This window comes from Pterocles gutturalis, unplaced genomic scaffold, assembly GCF_000699245.1.
Source record: "Pterocles gutturalis isolate BGI_N339 unplaced genomic scaffold, ASM69924v1 scaffold5975, whole genome shotgun sequence".
In the NCBI taxonomy this organism is placed as follows: Eukaryota; Metazoa; Chordata; class Aves; order Pterocliformes; family Pteroclidae; genus Pterocles; species Pterocles gutturalis.
In genome coordinates, this window is record NW_010145680.1 from 15,564 (window position 1) to 35,077 (window position 19,514).

Consider the following 19,514-nt stretch of genomic DNA (forward strand, 5'->3'; position numbering starts at 1 on the left):
AGTGAGAAAGCAAGACAACAAGCATCCCCCGTGCTGATTTCCATGCTCCTGGCGTGCACCGGGGAACCCAAATGTCATGCGAGGAGAACAGGCGGCAGGCACGGAAAAGAAACACAGATCCCGAAACGGGAGAGCTCGAAACATCCACTGTGACAAGGTCACTCCGCTCAGCTCGGAAACTGGAGGATTATTTTCTGCGCTGCGTGGAAGCGGGCGCTGCACCAAAACAACCTGCTCGGTGCAAGCCAACAGCCGCCCGGACCCCAGGGACCCCCCAGCCTCGTGCCCGGAGCACCAGGAGGAACCGCTGCCAGCTGCTATTTCTGAGCTATTTCGACAATTTCGGGTTGTTGCTGCTGTTAGAACGGATGTGAAGGGCTTTCATCCCGGAACTGTGTCCGCTCAGAAAGGAGACTCTTGCAGTGACTTTACAGAAATTTCTGCAAAACGCAGGAATTGCTCCTGTCATCTCATTTTCACCCCAGTCCTAAGGAAACCGCTGCAGCACCCCCAGTGTCTGCCTCCAAAGCTATGAACTGAAGGAGAGCTGGCAGCACACAGACACAGGAGAAATCATTTAACGGACAGCAAGCACTGTTCAGATGGATTCCAGCCTCCCCTCTAGACTTTCTTTTTCGTGTTGCCTATCCAGGCCACTGAGGTGAGGAGGCACTAGGGAGGAGGACACCGAAAACATATTCAACCATTAAAACAAAACAAAAAAAAAAAGAAAAAAGAAAAAAGAAAAAAGATCAAAGGGGAAAAAAGATTCCAGGTGGAGTTAATAAACTGAAAGAGAAACTGCAAGTTTCAAACATCCCAAGTCCACTATCACCATACTCAGCAAAAGCTGTATTTTTAATATTTTTTTTTTTTTTTAGTGCAGCTCATCTTTTAAGTAGCTGCTTAGAAAACTTATTTGAACAACCCAGCAGTGAAATCCTTCAGACAGCTTTTGAAAACCATACAGAAGAAATGCAAAAGCTTGGGTTAACAGCATACAATTAAAAATCAAGCCCCCAGACACAGCAATGCAAGTCAGTTCCCACCCAAAGCCCAGCTCCCACTGTACCCACCGGTGTGCTTTCCCCAGAGCCAGGCTCACGCCTGCGCATCCCCGAGCGGTGCGGAGCCGCCCCGGTGACACCGCCGCGGAGCCCTGGCGTCCCACCTCCCTCGTTCACCAATTGCTTCCCCAGCTCCAGCAAAGCCTGGCAGCATTTCCCAGACCTGAGCAGCTCCCAGAAGGCTCAACCAGTCAGGCACTGGTCCGGGCTATGCCTCTCGGAGCGCTCGCTGACAGCTGGAATATTCTGAATTTCTCTGGCAGAAAGCGCAGCCTGATAGGATGTACGGGGAGATGGACGCAGGGTGGACTTGCCAGCTTAGCGAAGAGGCAGAAAGCTTTCAGGAGCTGGTCAAAATGGCTTTGTTAATTATTAAAATAGGTAAGTCAGTACATGTTGTAATTACAGCTGGTTTAAAATCCCCCCCAGCTGACAATGCTGGAAGCCTGGGGGTACGGGGGGGCTGCGCTTCCTGACCCTCCTGCTAGAGAGGGCAGCGGGGTGTCGCTGCTCCTCGGAAACTGTCCTCTTCAAACGGAACAGCTACCAGACGTGCTTTTCACTTCTCTTTTTGTCTGTGATCTCATCCAGAAAAGACAGCAAGGTCTTGCTAGCCTGCACAGTGACTGGGAAAATTCATTTAAATGGATGAATTCTAGACAATAACTAGTAAAACCCCATGACTTAAAATGAAAAGCAAACTTTGGGAGAAAAAAAATCAACTATTTTGTTAAAAAAAGGCATTTGGAAAACACACCGACCACTATTTCAAGGCATGTTACAGCATTGCAGTGAAACGTTAGTGCTGCTGCGAGAGAGCCTCGAGAGACGGGACCACCACCCCCCGGCCCCGGGCTGCGTGCGTGAGCAAACAGCGGGCAGCGAGGCTTTCCCAGAGCCAGCTCCAGCAGAGCACAAACTTCCCTTTGAAAATAATGAAAGATCCTCTTTGCAGAAAGAGCTCAGGAGCAGGAGGGCAGAAGCTCACGGACACGGCGCGTGACGCTCCTGACCACGCAGCTGCTTTCTAAGGGTTTGGTTAACGGCTGCGTTGGCTCTGCGCACGCTTTCACAACCTCCAATTCGGGTTTTTTGGAATATAATGTCCAGGATCTGGTTTAAGTATTTCCACAAGGAGCTTTGCAGTCCAACAGCTCTTTTCCCAGCCCCATAGGAAGTAACTACCAGGAGCAAGGACTTGTCAGGTGGATGTTTGGAACCCTGCGAGGTCGCCGGCATACATACCCTCTGCCTGCAGGTCTAAACGCTCTGAGTGACCCCCACAGCCAGAGAGAACGGCGGCACGAGGGGCAGAGAGAGAAAGGAAGCAAAGAGAGGAAGAGAAAGAAAACGGTAAAGATTGCTGAAAGAAAACAGAGACAAGAGTTAACTGTGCAACCACCCCCCGAGCGCTGCTCCCGCCAGGAGAGCAGGCAGGAGGGTTCAAAGCTGTTTCCAAGAGCACAGTCACCGAACAGGGTATTTTCCACCTAAAATTAAGATCAATCTACAGAAAAGCAGCAGATTCAATACACCGTAAGAGGCATCTTCCTCCAGCCTAACACATTGCGGGTTATCCCAGAGCCAGGCTTGGCAACACTGGAAGCCCTTCAGTCAGAGACCTTCTGCAAAGCCGCTTCGTTTTTTCACAAGGAACTACCACATAGAGATGGGAAAAGAAGTTACCCCAACACATGTAAAGCAGAGAAGTTAGCTAAATAACTTGGAAACACCTTCGCTGTCCGTGATGTTTAAACTGCTACCAACAACACTGGCGATCCCGAGCAGAACTGCCGGGAGAGCTCCCACTAAGCCGGGCAAGGACAAACCATTCACTGCCAGGGTCTGAATTCTGGGGCGATGTGGGCTGGGGGAGACGCATCAGCAGTGATGATGATGATGATGACAGAGGGTATCAGAGGCATGTGCTGTGACATCTGGAGCTTTCAGGACCCTGGTGATGGAGGAATCCCGAGAGTCCTCGCGCAGCTGCACGGAGGAGCAGAGATCTCCTCTGCACATCTCCCTGGTGCGGGGAGGGGAAAAGGGAGCAGGAAGATCTGTTTGTACAGAAAGAGCAACACGGTTTGGTCAAAGTTTATCACTTCTGGGGAAGAGCTTGTAGAAAGTCATCGAGAACCGCAGAGTCAATGCAAAATGTTCTTAAACTTTCCACAGATTTCATTGACTCAGAACCATCAAGGAACATGGTAAGAAACAAATCCACTGGCCACTGGAGTTTAACTGTGTCTGGTCCAGGAGGAGGCAGGTTTGGGAGAGGTGACGACACCAGGAAGATTCCATTATCATCGCTGGTCAATATGGCAATTCATCCTGGGAGAAACCTGGCTGGCTAAACAGACCCGGAGCAGGTGAAATCACAATCTGTGTGACAGGCTTCTGCCTTCCCACAGCTTCTGTTTTGATTTTTGGCTCCGGTTATGCTGTGGAAAGCTACAGACACCTTAAAGTGGAGACGGGGGCTAGTCAAGTATCTACTTTCCTTGCCAAAATGGATTGAGTTTTGTAGAACTGCTGTCATGTAAAACCCAGCACGTTCTGGGAGCCTTGTCCCTACTGCAAGGGCGTGAGCTATAGAGACTCATTGAGAGAGAAAAAAACACATCCAAACTCACCCTGCCTGAGACAGCAGTGGAGCTGAAAACATCTACCCAGCCAAGTACAAAAAAGAAAAATGCCCCACCTGCTAGGAAATACATGGAAGACATAAGAACATGCCAAACAGGATTTACTGTGAGTCGAGCCAGTCTCGTGTAAAACTGCTCACAGACAGCACGCGCTCCGGGAGGAAACACATCCTGAGCACAGCGCTTGCTCTCCATACACCTGCCAATGGATTTTATTAGCTGTAATTCAAGTTCACTGAAAACTAGGAAAGGAGATGCCGCTTCCAGCATAGCAGGCAGCGTGCTTTCATTCTGTCATTTTTCACGAAGCCAGCCTGCTTGCTCGTGCCGTCCCTACGCGCAGGAACTCACTCCACGGATCCAAACAGCCCTGCAGATGCCATCGCTGCAGCAGAGGAATCTCGGGCATCTCGCTCATCTCAGCTATGAGAGGGGAAGGACATTTCAGGTGGACATCAACAATAAACACCAGCCAAGCTATGAAAACTCAATTCAGGGTTGCCTAACCAAACGTGCCTTTGGGTGGCTGCCTCCCATCGTTTTACCTGGTTCTGTAATCCCCCTTGTTTCCTGAGCCACGGGTTTTGAACTCCTGGCACCTATTTGCTGGAGTGTGTGCACGTGCCAAGCTCCTCACGCTGACTATCCAAAAAGTCACGTAACCGCAACATTACAAAAAGTAAACACCTGCTCCTGAGTCAGATGCGTAAAACAGAGGGGCTCCAACTCGTTAAATCCTACCCTCCGGAAGGAATATGAGAAAAAAACCCCAAATATCTTAAAATGGGGTAATACTTCTGGATGCACCGAAGTGAACTAGATGCTTACTGTTTTGAAAAGCAATTCTCCTCTCGAACGGTTAGAGTAAGCTAGGTTCGAGCACATCAACTCCAACCAACCTGCTGACCAAAAGCTTCCAAATCTCAGCCTCGGTCCTACCTTTTCCTGGCATTTTGCATTTTTGATCATTGTCTATAATTTGACATACATTGTCCAACGTTGACAACGAGGTGAAAGCGATAACTGGAGACACTGAAACCACCCCCCTGCGAGACCGCACGCTGACTCCACATCAGACCTCGCACTTGCACCCCGCGCGGCTTTGCTCGGCTCTGCTGTGCCGCCTGACCCGGCACCTCTGCCCCGAGCCCAGCCTCTCGTGCGGCCAGACAGACGGGCGACGCTTCGGTGACACGGCTCAGCAGCTAAAACGAGCCACACACATTTCTTAAAATAAACACGTTATAAATATTTTCCTAAAACAAAACCCTCGTGCCAGGAAAGCTGTGGGACATCCCCCCGCAGGGTGCTGGGAACCACGGTGTCTAAAGGGGAGAGGGAACGCATCCACCCCGGCCATGCGAGGGGCAGCACCGCAGCCCAGCCCCAGAGGATCCCCTCCGCACCTGGTGAAAACGGCTTTCTCGTTTTTAGCATCCATCGTCAGCTTGATGGTTTCCTGGCCCGAGCCTGTGCTGATGGTTTCTGTGACGATATCGGCTTTCTCCTCCTCCTCGTCGCTGTCGGAGCCTCCGGAGGAGCTGCTGTCCGAGGCCACCAGCGGCGCTTTCCTCGTGACGCAGACGTTCCAGACGCAGGGAGAGGCGGTGCTGGCTGGGAGAAGGAAATAACCCACATTGCACCATGAACGAAACCCCAGGAACAGCTCCCCAGTAAGTCAGGTGGTGTAAAACAGAGCGTTTACAACTACTGCAGATTTGGAGACGATGGTTTCTGTGCAGATCCCACACCGAGACAGCACGCAACATCATCTATGCAAATAAGACAAAAACCCAAACACCAAGCGACCCCATAAATTGGTGTTCTCTGTCGAGAAAGTCCTGCCACCGCCTGCCTGCATTTGATACAAACAGCAGAGGAGACTTCTCGTGCTGCAAAGCTCACAAGAGGTGCGAGCTCCGACGGGGGAAGCAGCCACGCAGCCAGGCTGGGCTCCCCTCAGCAGAACCTCCAGCTCTGCTGGGAGAGCATCCCAGGAAACACACGGGGCAGAGAAGGGCACCGCGCTCTCCCTCCCAGCATCACCCACCTTCCAGGGGTTACTACGGACAAAGTTCCATTTCCTTCTGTCCAGGTCCTTTGTTAAATTTTATTTTTCCTTGCTCAGAAAGGAGGAGGGGAAGCCAGCAGACTGAAGCTGGCCGGCTGGCTCGGCACAGTTATCCCCAGGATCACTTACCCTCTCCTTTTCATTTTTGGCAATTTTATCATTGAGCATCTGGTTAAAACAGGACTTTTGAACAGCTTATAAATGCATCGTCTCTGGGACATCTAACTTAAATCTCATCCTTTTCTTGCTGAATAACAGTATCCCAACTAACAGCCAGGATTTCTGAGTTACTGCTTTAACAGATCGGTTTCTGTACAACAGACAGCCCTCGAGTCAGCCAAGGCAAACAACACTGCGGGGAAGCTGCCCTAGCAGACTTGGGGCGCTACGCAGAATTTCAAACAGCTTCAATAATACATGGTGTGTCTTGTGACATTCTCACTTACAGTTCTTGTCCTGACTCTGCTTCGGGGTCCCATCCGAATCGCTGCTTTCCGTGTCGGCAGGAGAACTGCAGCGTGGACCTGATTCTGAGCTAAAGCGGGGGGGGAAAAGGCTTGAGAACAAAAGTACAGACATCTCTGTTCTGCTTCCAAATACCCCCAACAGAAGAAATCAGTAAGGCTTTTAACTTCTCAAACCCTTATTCACTGACTTATTTTATACTCCTGGTGTAGCAGCAGTGACGACACAGAAGGAACTTTTGTACCGTAAGACACAAACGCTAACACCAGCGAGAAGCACTGGGAGGCAAAGGGAAGTGTGAAGCCCTGATCCAGAGCACTCAGACATTAAAAAATAAAAAGGGCAGCGAGGGGAAGGGAAGAAGAAAAGATTACAGCCAGTGTCCTCCATCAAACCATAGTTCAAATATTCCTTCATTCAAAAGCTACAAAGCAGCTGCAAGAACGTGTGCTCTCACCAGCAGAAAGGCTGGAAGTCGGTGAACTTCGCCCACCCCTTCTCCTCCGGCGTGGTGCTCTCTGGGGCTGCCGAATCCCACACGCTCGAGCCAACGTCCATGGCCACACAGGGCGCGGGGGGCTTCGAGTTCACGGGCTCGAACACGGCTGTCCAGCCAGACCCTGCGGACACACAGCCACAGACTGGAATTCTCGGAGCTTTCAGAATCTTTGGGCATCCCAAAAACATTCCAGAAACAATCCTCAAAGCAACAAAGGACAGACTGCCCGTCCTTCGAAGCCTACAGGAAGCTGCCCGTCCTACAGGCTGTAGACCGTCAGCTGCCCGCAATGGAGAAGCACCAGTTAAGAGCTAACTTCTTCGTTCTTTGAGCCAGTGCTGTTCAGCAGAACTCTAAGAACCCCAGCTTCTGGTCACAGCTAGGTGGCATGGCTTTCCACGTGAATTTTGGCAATTACAGGTAAGGAACTGATACACGGATGAAAAAAACTGTTTAAGATCACAGAAATGACCCTGAGCAAAACTAAGAACATAACTTGGTTTTTTACCGCCCAGTCTGCTCTTTATTCATTAGAACATACTTCTAACTCCTGCAGATCATTAATTTTTAGAAAGCATTTTTCATGACCTTTTCGTACGTAGAAAGAATTGCGGAGGTCTGTCGTGCAGCCTGAGTCACACACAACAGAACGGAGTAGGAGGGATCCACCAAGCAGGAGAGATCCACCACTCACTCAAAAATGGAACTGGAATTTGAACCCGAGTCTCCAGAAGGGGAACTAACCTGAGGTTGCCATTTGTGCTGTTTATACTGGTTCTTCCTAATAGGAACTGAAAATATCTGACACTACCAAATGGGTGCAGAGAGCTGATGATGGGAATAAATCTACGTTACGCTCACAGTTGCAATACAAAGACATCACCTAGGAAAAGAAACTGTAAAATGGGAAACGCTCACACCAACTGAGAAATGAATGAATGTTTGGGGAAAAATTTTTGTCCCTTTGTTTCATTGAGTGAATTTGTTCTGCAGATAACACCATGTGTCTCATGAACTTACGGAGCGTTATTTGAGGCTTTGGGCAACCTGGGCTAAGGGAGGTGTCCCTGTCCACAGCAGGGGGTGGCACTGGGTGGGTCCCTTCCCACCCATCCCATCCTGGGATTCTGGGATTACTTGGCACTGCGATCTGGGAAAGCTTTCTCCCTCTCCAGTCTTCCTCTAGGCACCGTAACAACGGGTTTACTACCCGCAAACTAAAACCAGAAAGGCCACTAGGTGGAAAAGGAGGACAGACAGAGATACCTGGCAAGGATCTGTGTAAGACTCTTGTAACCTAAAACAGGGAGTTAATGCCACATTACTCCACCTGTTCATCAGCACTGGCACCAAAAGAGCTGGCACTGTTACTGTCCTCGTACCTGTGCAGTTGTCTCAACACACCGGCCGCATCACGCCGCTGTTCTGGAGGAGCTGGGCAGGGCTCCATCTCACTAACATCTCAGGGGTAAAAAACGCAGACTGAAATGAACCCTTTCATCTGCACAGGTGGGATTACAGATAACCACGGAAACCTGGCAATCTGCAAACTGCTGCTCTGCAGAGACGGGACCATGGGGACAGTGCTGTTGGGAACTCTTTACCTTCAGAGGAGTCAGACTCTTTCTGCTCAGAAACATTCTTATTGTTGTTTGCTGATGAAGGAGGTGGCTGCGGTTCTGCTTCCTCCTCTTCTTCAGAGTCCACACTACCATCATGATCTCCATTCTCAAGATCACTTTTTGATGAACCCTCTGAGGTCTGAGATGCTCCAAACCTAAACGGCAGAACTCGGAATCAGAAAAACCCTTACAGCAGCCACGTCATCCCTCACCTGCTTCTGCCCTGCCCCAGGGAGAAAGCAAAATTGTGACCTGCCGCAGCGCTGCCGAGTGCCTCTGCCAGGGTTCATTGCCCCAGGAGACACAAAGCTCAGACAGGCAACGGCCGCCGCTCCTCCAGGTATTTCCCCTAAAGCCCGCAGTGCTTCACTTGTCAGAAAGCATCTGCAGAGCTGTAAGGGGAAGTGTGTTGCAGCGACGTATTTGGAGCTGGAGGATGATATGAGCAGACAAACCAGCAGCAGAGGAGGGGAACAGCAGTGCGGCACCAATTCTGTGCATGAGCAGGACAAGCGCTTCATTGACGGGAGGCAAACAAAAGCTAAAGTCTTGGCCATTCTTCCTGTCTCCCTTGATCATATTTTCAGACTTAGTAACTTTATTTAATAACTGACTCTATCAGAGGGATGAGAAATGGCAAGTGATCCGCAATGCTGGGGCTGCACCACGGGAGGTCCCTCGTTCCCACGCAAATCAGGACTTTTAACATTCTGAAACAGAATATTCCATCTGCTACCCTCAGTCTCTCAGCCTGCTTCTCTTCAAATACAAGGAACGGAGTAAGTTCTAAGTATTTCAGACTACGGGTAGGATTTGTTAATATCTTTGATAGGAGACTCCGTAACCAGGTGTTTCCGCCACCACCGCACTCCCTCACATTGGATCTTTGTTGCACATTCAAGACCAACCACCGCCTCTCTCTGCAGAAGCGTGACGTGGGAAGCACGCTGGTTTATGTCAGAAGGCAGCCTCAGAGCACACAAACAGCAAACAATTCAGCATGCACTTAACGCAAATGTACAGTTTCATAGCATTTAGGGGGGGAAAAAAAAATATCGCTCTTTTGTTTTCACCTTACCGTGTTCTCGATTTAGCTTGGGTTGCATAGGTTATCTCCTTCTCTTCCCAGATATCTTCCTCCTCCTCGTTATCGTCAAATTGTTGGATCCGCTCACTGCAGCAGGCTTCAAAGAGGGAAGCATTGGGCTAAAATAATATTAAAAAGACATCAAATTCCACTGCTTCCTTGGAGACAGAAGCAAGAACTTCAGTGACGAGGAAGTTCACGGAACAGCATTTGTACGTAACTCACACCACGAAGGCGTTTGCATTTATTTCATTTAACATCCCCAGCTGTGCAACAAGCAATGTCCAGCTGTGGCACAGAAAACAGCACAGGATGCTGGGAAGCAGCAAGCCCACAACAGATCAAGAAACACACCAGGACCTCAGCCCACACTGCTTCCAAAACATGCTTCCAATACTGTGATTAAAATAAGCGTCGGTCAGGAGATGAGCCTGGAATCACCCCCGTTAGCCCCCGTCCAGCTTCCTCAAGGAGCGTTCATGTAGGTCAAGGCAACTGAGAAGCCGAGACACAGCATGGCAACATTTAGACCCACAAAAACCCAACCCTCCCTATTGGCATTTTTTTCCTAGTCTGTGAATGGCAAGATTACCAAGTACGAATAGGGACAATAGCTTCATACCGCAGAGAGAGAGGTTCCTCCAGTGCAGAGGGTACGTGGAATGCCCTGAGTTCCTTAACTGGGCTCAGCTACGGGTCCAGTTACCAGTCTTCACGTACCAAAATAACCCACCAAATCTCTTCTTCTTTCCAAATGACCACAGCTAACTCAAGCGTGAACCAACTCGCTGGAGTCTGTCCCGTTAAATAAATATCCCCCAGAGCCACTTACACTGTCATCATCAGCATCGATATTGAAGTTGATCTCTGCGATCCTGTCAAAGGGAGCGCTGCAAGAGAACGGGAGAGAAAGCTCAGGGAGGGCAGGGAGTAACAACCACCTCTGCAGCCCCGCACGAGAGCGGAGGACAGCCAGCCGCACAGACACCTCATCTGACCACCCCGCGCCTGCTGCATCCCTCCCTGAATGCCTCCTCCGGCATCAAGCGCCATGGCCTCCCCTCTGTGAGATGGAAGATTAAGTCAGATTTTTGAATATTTGAAAAAAAATAAATAGGATTTTCATTCTCAGGTCCGATTCAATACCCAAGAGAACCACCTTTGTGGTTATCTTCTGGATACAGTATTTTGAGGCTTCATGCAACCACGGCAATGGCTGGCTGTTATTTTGCAACTCTCACAGTACCTACAGAGCATAAAGGCTATCTTCTATTTTTTTTTCTTTAACCAGGTCTCTCCAGCTGAACCACATCTTACTGAAAAAAAAAACCCAAACTCATAATTAATCAAAAAGAGAAGGAGCTGCACCCAGCTGCTCTGGGATTCCAGTCCCGCGTTCATCCAAGAATCCCATCGGGTTCCTCAGCACGAGCCAAGACCCAGAGACAGGACGGCATCCTGCACGGTGGGCGTTCATCCAGAAATGTCCCAAGGGACTGCACCTGCCTGCTTTAACAGAACCGCAGCAGCTCCAGAGAGTCTGTGTTCTAGCAGCTCCACAACCCTGACGCGCGACTGAGGCACGTACACTGCAAAAAACACCAAAAATAACCCAATTGCCGATCCGGACCCAAGAGCATCTCGTGCAGGAACAGCAGAGGGTGCTGCAGGTCAAAAAACTCCCACTGACCAGCACAGTTCGGGCCAACGCAGCGTTTTTTCAGCATTTTTTCACCATATCTCTAAGTTTCGACAGTGTTATTTTCTTTCCATGAAGACTGTTCAGTTAATAAAAGATACTGTCACGCAGATCACCGGGACATCGAAACATGAGTAATATGTCTTAAAATATTCCACTTCATCTCGGCAACAGTTTTCAACAGCTGGAGAGCAGACCAAGGGGCACTCTCCGAGCATTCAGTGCCAGAACAGTTTTACAGAATATTCTCCTTTTGCAGTCCCAGACACAGAGACAGCGAGCACACCCCGGTCACCGATTCTGTCCCGTTCCATGTCCGTTTGAAAAGGGACATCAGCTCCCTTCAGCAGCTCCTCACGTCAGTTAACTCTCCCCCTCCACCTACACACACACAAATTCAGTGGCTGCTGCTGTCAGAAGCTTAAAGTGTATTTTATTTTTTTAAGATGTGCAGAAGGAGGTCATCCCTGGCCAGTTAAACTCCCACTCTAGTCTGGAACCTTTTGGCCTTATTAAAGGTCTGACACCAGCAATGCTCAGGAAAAAAGCAGCCAGGAAAGCTGGACCCCAAACTCTTTTTCCATGCTAGCACACAGCTCCCGGCGATCTGGCAAACACCGTCACGGAGCTCCTGAGACCCTAAGGATCTTATGACTCTCTACTTTGCTTCACGCTTGAAATCAGCTCTGGAGCAGCCAGACTGTTTCCACGCTGTCATTTAAGGCATGCCATGGAGCCCACTGGTTGCTAAAAATATGGTCTGAGCAGAACCAGCAGAAGAATCCTCAACAGATCAGATCCGGAGTGACGCGGCATGCCCAGGGCTTTCTGGGCTAAAGGCTCCCGGTTTCTGCCAGGATCCTGCAGGTCTTTGCGGAGCAGCCCCAGCACTTGCTGGCCGAGGAGCATCAGCCCAAGGATGGTAAATGACAAAGAGTTCTTGTGATTGAGATGAGCACTGTCACCAGATGGAAGTGCATGGGCAAAACTGCTGAGCAGGAACACTGGGTGTCCTCCTGGAACACTCTGCGGCCAATAAATGCATCTGAAATGCTTCCAGTGTCTGAACCACCACGGACAAGCGGGATTACTGCAGCCCCAGGAATTTCCTTAGCTACAGTGTTAAAGGTGAGAAGATGAGCTGTGGTTTTAGCTAATTACAGTAGTTCAACTACAAAAGCAGCACAAATTCCAAACACTGAATCCAGCAAGTCACGTAGCATTAAATCCGCCTATATCTGCCTTCTTTCAACTGTTATTTGGTCCTCCTTTATTTATATTTCCTTATTCATAAGGGAGAAAATGGCTAAATTTTCCCATGGCCTTCATCAGAACACTATTCTTTCTGCTCCTCACTTCAATGAGGACTCAGTGCCCCTGGAGCATTCCTGTATAATTGCCCAGAGCTAGCTCTAATGCTCTGCTTTGTGCGCAATTAAATCTATTCTAGAACATGGCTGGGTAATAATTGTGTGTTCTGTTAAAAATATTTCTCTTCGAACTGAAGAAACACTTTTCCTTGGTTCTACAACTGTCTTTGGAGATCAGGGGTGGACTCCTATAAAAATAAACCAAGATCAGCTGTTTCCCAGCCACTGAGCAGTTTCCCTTTGTTTCAAACCAAAGCAGGCACACAGTCAGGGTCGTTCTAAAACCTGAACCAGAAGAAGAAAGATTAGATGCAGAGAGGCATAAACGCTAAACATAAGACTCTTGGAAGTTTTATAAACTCACTTGATATTATCATCCTGGTCTGCAAACTCCTCATCGTTAAAGCCGAACTGATCCACGAAGTTCGCTGTCATCTGCTGGATCTGGTACTCGGAGAAGGCCTGAGCAAATGAACCCAAAAAAGAGCCATCGGTCAGTTGTCAGAGATATCCCGTCAAGGTGGCTGAAAATACATCTTCCAAAAAGCATTCAAATCACAGAAAAATGACAAACTCTGAGAAATCACCTCCTGCAACCCCCCTTCTCGAAGCAGGACCAAGAGACCTCTGCAAGTGCTGGGCAGGCGCTTCTCTGACCCGCTCTTAACCTCCTCCCAACAGAGCTAGGAGGTTTTCCTGCAGGAAACCACTTCTTGGCTTCATGACTCTATCTGAACGCTGCATTGGGCTTTTTTGTTTTCCCCTGATGCCGTACAAAATTCACCTTGCTGCAACTGAAACCCACCGGGGACACCCAGAAGGTCCTCTGCACTTCCCCCGAGTCCCTCTTCCTGGCAGGATGAGGCACACGTCTCCCCATCACCTTCTCCTGACCCAGCAGGCCAAATTCTTTCAACCTCATCCTCCTGGGTGACGTTCTGCACCTCTGACCGTTCCCACGCCTGCTCTCTAGCTGACCTTTTGCTGGTACAAACCGCTTCTGGAGCTGGCTGCCTCCCCTGGACGCTCCCCAGGAGAACGGCACCGTCGCCCCGTGTGTTTCCGAGCCAACGCTCCCACCTGCCATCCCTCTGGCTGCCCACAGCACCTTGGGTCTTGTTTCCAGCCTGCAGCCCAGGATAACTGCCCAGCTACGCTCTTGGCCACGTCCTTGCCTACTCATCCGAGCCCCATTCTCTATTTCTGACCAGGATTGCCTCTGCCTTCAAACAGAATCTCACGCTCGCTCTCACGCACTGCATTATTTTTTCCCAGATCATTTCTCCTATGTAGAGGATAACAGAACACCGGTGGGCAGCCCACTCCAGCTCGGTAATTCCAGCACGCATCTCTGCAGCTGCACTTTGTCCTGGCTCCCCTGTCTCCCTGTCTGAGGAGTCCCGCAGGCTCCTGCCAATACTTCTATTGATGATTGTCGTGATAAAAGACAAAACAATTTTTTTTTTTTTTTACAAAAGCAATGCATTTTCCCTTTTTGAATGCGCTTTCTAAGTATCAGCTGAGGACAAGACAGGTATTTGTAATGTCAGAGCAGCCAGGGAGAGTATCTGGACAGAAGAATAACGATTTTCAGCAAATCTTTACCCTTCACTAGATTTCAGATTGAGATTTGTCTTTTGACTCCCCACAGGTAGGTTCCTACCAAACAGGTTAAAACTCGAATGTTCTGTTAATGCTCTTTACGTTCTCAGCATCAAGAGAGGCTGGAAGAACTTCTCTAAATATTTCATCCTGAAAAGCGGTTTCCGTATCTTTGCTAAATTCAAGGGACTCTTTAACTGCCCCGATTTCTTCCCGAGTCAAGGCTTTCCCTGCTCTCGCTGCCACTGCTCTCTGCTGCTCACATCTCGGTTTCACAGGAGCCTGCACAGCCCGAGAAGCAGCAGCACCCCTCTGTCAGCCACAGCCCTGCTGCAGAACGCTGGGTGAGCTCCCTAAGAAGAAACTGGAGGAAGCTGCGGTGTTCCCAGGGCGGATTCAGGGCAGAGCAGAGCAGGCAGCTCCCCAGGACGGTGAGGAGCAGGCTGGCAGCTCACCTGCTGGAGAGACAGCTCATTGGGAAAAGCACTCTCGATGTCCTCGTCCTCGCTGGAGGAGTGCAGGTGGTGAGTGCTCACCTGGAAAAAGCACAAAAAACCAGGCACCAGTGAAAGCTCAGAAAGCTCAGAGACTTTAATTCTACACACATAGTCAAAGCCCAGACTCCTCAGAAGGCAGGAACTGTCCCAGGGGATAACACCGAAACACGGGCTGGAGTGACCAACACGTACCAGAGCTGCTGCTGCCGCTTGGAGAACTATTATGGAATATGTTTTCTACAACCACCCTGCTCTTGTAAAGCCTACTTCATAGAAACAAGCAAAAGAACAACAAAAACAGCAATATCACCTCTTTTTTTTTAAGTTAAAGAGAGCGCAGAAGCTATCAAGCCCATCGGAAACACGCACAATATCCCCATTCTCACCAAATCCACTGTATTCCTCCTGTTCGTTTCCGTCAGCGTCTCTTCTACAAAGCTCTCCCACCTCCCTCTGCAATCTTCAGGTAGCTCTGTAATAAAAAAACCACCGTAAAGATCAGCACACCTCGATGAGAAGGGACAAAGCCCGTCCTTCAGCCCCAGTGGTCACCTGGGGGGTTTCGAGCAGACACGGACACCCGCCCGCGAGTTGCAGTGCTCTGCAAAGGGAATGACAGTTTACTCCTGATTTTCTGAGAACGGTCAATTCTGCAGAGAAAGGAACACCTTTCACTAGGCCAGCCACTAAGATACTACTGGTCTTGGCAATCTCAACGCACTGGTGGAATCACAGCGGGACAAAGACACAAAACTTCTCCTAGAACTTTCTGAAAACCAGCACACAGAACCCCAGGATGGGTTGGGTGGGGAGGGACCCTAAAGCCCACCCAGTGCCACCCCCTGCCATGGGCAGGGACACCTCCCACTAGCCCAGGTTGCCCAAAGCCTCATCCAGCCTGGCCTTGAACCCCTCCAGGGATGGGGCATCCACAGCTTCTCTGGGCACCCTGGGCCACTGCCTCACCCCCCGCACATCTTTCTCATTTACAAGCAGCAGAAACACACACTCAGCCCCTGGTTCCAGCCCAGAGATCCACGCTAACCAGCTGAAGGCGAGGTCCTGCATCCCCCCATCACTCCCCTGCTCGGTGTCCGTCCCAGAATACGGCAGCACTCTCAGTTTTATTCCAACTGTGGCAACACTCAATCCATTTCTCACGCTCCAGGTCTTTCAATCAGGTGAAACTACAATTTTCATTAATACAAACACTTCCTAGCCTTCATGCTCTTGCAGGAAAACTCGGAGATGCCATCTGAATGGAGTTCCAGGCTCACAAACCAGGCGGCAGCAGCAGAGGAGTGGGTGAATGTTTCCGCCTCGTGACTTCTCATCCAAGCATCACAGTTTGTCAAGACCCAGCTCGTGATTTCTGAACGCTGCTGAGGCTGGCAACACGGACCGTGAGCTCTGAGAGCTCTCGAGCATTTACTGCAGGGGGACTCCAGACGGTGATGCTGATGCTTCCAGCGCTGACCTCACCCACTGCTGTCCCCGCCAGCCCCCTCCCTCGAGGACACGCTCAGGGCAGAGCAATCCCCTGTGGGTGCAAAAGCAAAACCCAGTCCTGCCCCTCACAGGAGCCCACGAGAATTTTTGCCTTCACGGAGACGGGCTCTTGCCCAGAGCACATGCCAAGGGAATGAATCTTCCAGAAACAGGAATTCTCTTTGCCTCCTACCAAACCATTCCCAGTAAGACGTGTGACTTCAGTTTGACTTTTTTCTTCCTTTTCTTTCATGCTGATTGTGGTGGGCTGATCCCACCCAGCTGCTCCCTCCGCCCCACAGCAGGACAGGGGAGAGAACTGGAAGCGAGAAAAAACTCTGGGTCTGAGATAAAGACAGTTTAATAAGTGGAGAAAAGAGGAAAAAAGCCCCAAACCAAGTGACACAAAGGCACCGCCCTCTCCACCTCGCACCAGCATAATCATGCTCAGTCTCTGAGCGGGAGGTGCCTTGGGAAGACTGTCCCCCGGCTCCCAGCGCTGAGGACATGGCAGGGAACGTTCCTTCAGTCAATCCCAGTCTCCTCTCCCAGCTGGGTCCCCTCCCAGCTTCTTGTCCACCGGCCCCAGGTGGGGACAGAGTGGGTCAAAGAGAGAACCTTGGTGCTGTGCAAGCACTGCTCAGCAAGAGCTAAAACACTGGTGTGCCAGCAACCCGTGGCGTGCCATCATCGACCTGGGGTGCTCCATCAACCTGTGGCGTGCCATCATCAACCCGTGGAGCGCCATCATCAACCCGTGGAGCGCCATTAACCTGTGGCATGCCATCAACCCATGGCGTGCCATCATCCACCCGGGGCACGCCATCATCAACGCACGGAGCGCCATCATCAACCTGTGGTGTGCCACCATCAACGCATGGAGCGCCATCATCCACCCGGGGCGCACCATTAACCCGTGGTGTGCCATCAACCCATGGCATACCATCAACCTGAAGCCCAGCACCACGTGGCTGCAATGCACAGAGTTATCTTCATCCCAGCCAAACCCAGGACAGCCAAACAGCAGAGAGAAATAACTGTGACTTGTGAAACTTTTCGTCTTTACTAAAATATTTATGACTTCTCCATTTTCATGGGGATACGACGACACACCAAGTTACTGTATTACCATTTGGTATGTTCCTTAGGTGCTAAAAATGGAAACTCCAGTCATAGTTGTGCTCATTGTTTCCCTTAATAGACGCAGATGGAAAAATCTTGCTTCCTCTCATACAAAAATGTCAGATAGAACTAGTTCTCAAAACACAGTCTGATGGAGGCACGATGGACAGAGCCTGGCAATGGGAGTATCTCTGACAAAGCGGAGACGTGGGGCCTCGGGGATGATCTCCTCTGGTGTCTCTCTTCATCTCCAACAGGTACGAGACAAAAGCACAGAAACACCCCTTATCACCCCAGAATGCTGCACATCAGCACCATAAACGTACACCTACGTCTGGATGAAAAGCAGCATTCTTTAGCACTAAAAGGACACCTTCAGCTGCAAAAACAAAGTGACAGAAATGTCAATGGAACTGTACGAAAACAAAGAGCGGCCAAATTCGGTCTGGACATTTTTTTAAGTTATGGGAAATTGTGATACTCAACTGGAAATTATTTTCATGGCAACAGAAGTCTTTCCAAAAGGACAATTTAACCAAGGGAAAAAAAATTAAAAGAAGAGAAGAAGGAGCACGTACCTTTAATGAACTCGCTAATTTGAGTCTGCATGGGGCCCTTCTCCATGTTCTGCACCACGGCGTTGGCTATCCGGGTCAGGTGGCCCATGTTGCCTCTCCTCATTCCACCTTCTGCCCTGCAAAGACAGAACAGCCAGTAGCAACACCACCAGGCGCCGGGAAGCGCAGGCTCACAGGATTAACCACAGCTTACGCAGACCACGAGCCCTTCTGCATGCACCGAGCACTGAGAGGGGACGGTCCCTCAGCCCGTCTGAGCGCACCAGAGGGAATTTAAGCCAGTTACACAGAGGAAACTAATCGGGTGCATTGGAAGACCAGTGCAGAAACAACCTGGCTACAGCTCCCACTACAGAAAACTCTCAGCAACACGAACTGACATGGCTACTACCGAAAAAGCTTTGGAGTTTTATTTGCAACTGGAGCATTACGCAGAGGAATTGAAGAGAACAAAAGAGACTCCTCTGCAGCCACCGGGTCGCCGTCTTACAGCACACCCTGAGAAGCTAACTCTGCCTCCAAGGAGTCTCCGAGGCCCTTGGTTCTCCTTCACTGGCCAGCAAAGCAGCCATCCAAACTCAGGGGATGAAGAGCCTGAACTCATTCTGCTTTCTACAGGATCTGGAGGAGGACCGATGAGATTTGGGAAGAACACTGCAAATCCCAGTGGCAGACTCCTGCTAAGACATTTCACCGCACGGCGTTTAGAAACGGCAGGTGCTGGAAAGACGCCCAGCCAGAGCTCTCCCATACAGTGCCATTACCCATTGTAACATCACACACTGAAGTATCCTAAATCCTCAAGTCAAACTCAGAAATTATTATTTCTTGATGTAGCCCAAGGAGCACACCAAGGTCGACTGAAGTCATCACTAATAAAAGTGGTGGGTCAGAATCAAAGTGAAGGAAAACAAACCCCTAACAAACAGGATGGCGAGAGGTTTCCACCGCATGGGATCAAGTCTCCAGTTGTAAAACAAAGGTTCCCTTCCCAGATGCTAACAGAGCCAGCGCGTAACAAAGACTTCCGCTTCTCCTTGGGAGAGAGGAAGACACTCAATGCACAGGAGTTAATTTCTGGATCTCTAAAAAGGAGGTGTTTATCCTGTAATGACCTCGGCTTTCCCCTAGTGCTGGAGCTGAACGTGTGCAGGTGAGGAGACGGATGGTTTTGGAAGAACCTGCCTTGCCCCTCCACGTGGCACCAAAAACCAGAACACAACCCCAACACCAACTGCATCTGTACGTACGGCCTCTACCAGGGACAGCACAGCTCCGCTTCCGCAGAACGTCGGGGTGCCCGCAGCCCAAAGCCGTGCACAGCGACGCTGCGTGCCTTCCTCACCGCTGAGCTCCGGAGGGACCGAGACAAGGCTCCTGCTGAGCCGAGCAGTCCTCACCGCGCTGCTGGGACGCAGGCAGCAAGCACGCACAATCCGCTTTTCCCCAGCCACACCACAGCTGGTGGTTACAACGTTCACACGCACGGGAAGGTGAGCAAAGACGTGCTGCAGCCAAGTGACGTTACGCTGCTGCCCAGAGCGGCTTTGTTGTGAATTCTAACCCCGGGCAGAGCAGGCGGATGCAGAGCAAGAGCGAGGTGGGCTACCTACAGGTGAAATCCCAGCGGCTACGGGGTCCTTTACCAAGAGCACGCAGAAAAACTAAAACTACAAGAACCCAAAGAGAACTCCACGTT

The 19,514-nt window shown here is 50.3% G+C and overlaps 1 protein-coding gene across 1 annotated transcript in view; it reads right to left on the bottom strand.

Annotated features, from left to right (window-relative positions):
- PPP6R2 (protein phosphatase 6, regulatory subunit 2) overlaps positions 1 to 19,514 on the bottom strand; it is a 72,343-nt gene that overhangs the window by 5,943 nt on the left and 46,886 nt on the right. The window contains exons 12-22 of the mRNA XM_010085449.1: positions 17,816 to 17,931; positions 15,014 to 15,099; positions 14,586 to 14,666; positions 12,893 to 12,990; positions 10,292 to 10,349; positions 9,451 to 9,578; positions 8,355 to 8,527; positions 6,709 to 6,871; positions 6,233 to 6,321; positions 5,122 to 5,329; positions 2,313 to 2,336 (exon numbers count right to left, since the gene is read on the bottom strand). Coding sequence (XP_010083751.1) covers positions 2,313 to 2,336; positions 5,122 to 5,329; positions 6,233 to 6,321; positions 6,709 to 6,871; positions 8,355 to 8,527; positions 9,451 to 9,578; positions 10,292 to 10,349; positions 12,893 to 12,990; positions 14,586 to 14,666; positions 15,014 to 15,099; positions 17,816 to 17,931 — 1,224 coding nt within the window. The remainder of the gene's footprint in view (positions 1 to 2,312; positions 2,337 to 5,121; positions 5,330 to 6,232; positions 6,322 to 6,708; positions 6,872 to 8,354; positions 8,528 to 9,450; positions 9,579 to 10,291; positions 10,350 to 12,892; positions 12,991 to 14,585; positions 14,667 to 15,013; positions 15,100 to 17,815; positions 17,932 to 19,514) is intronic.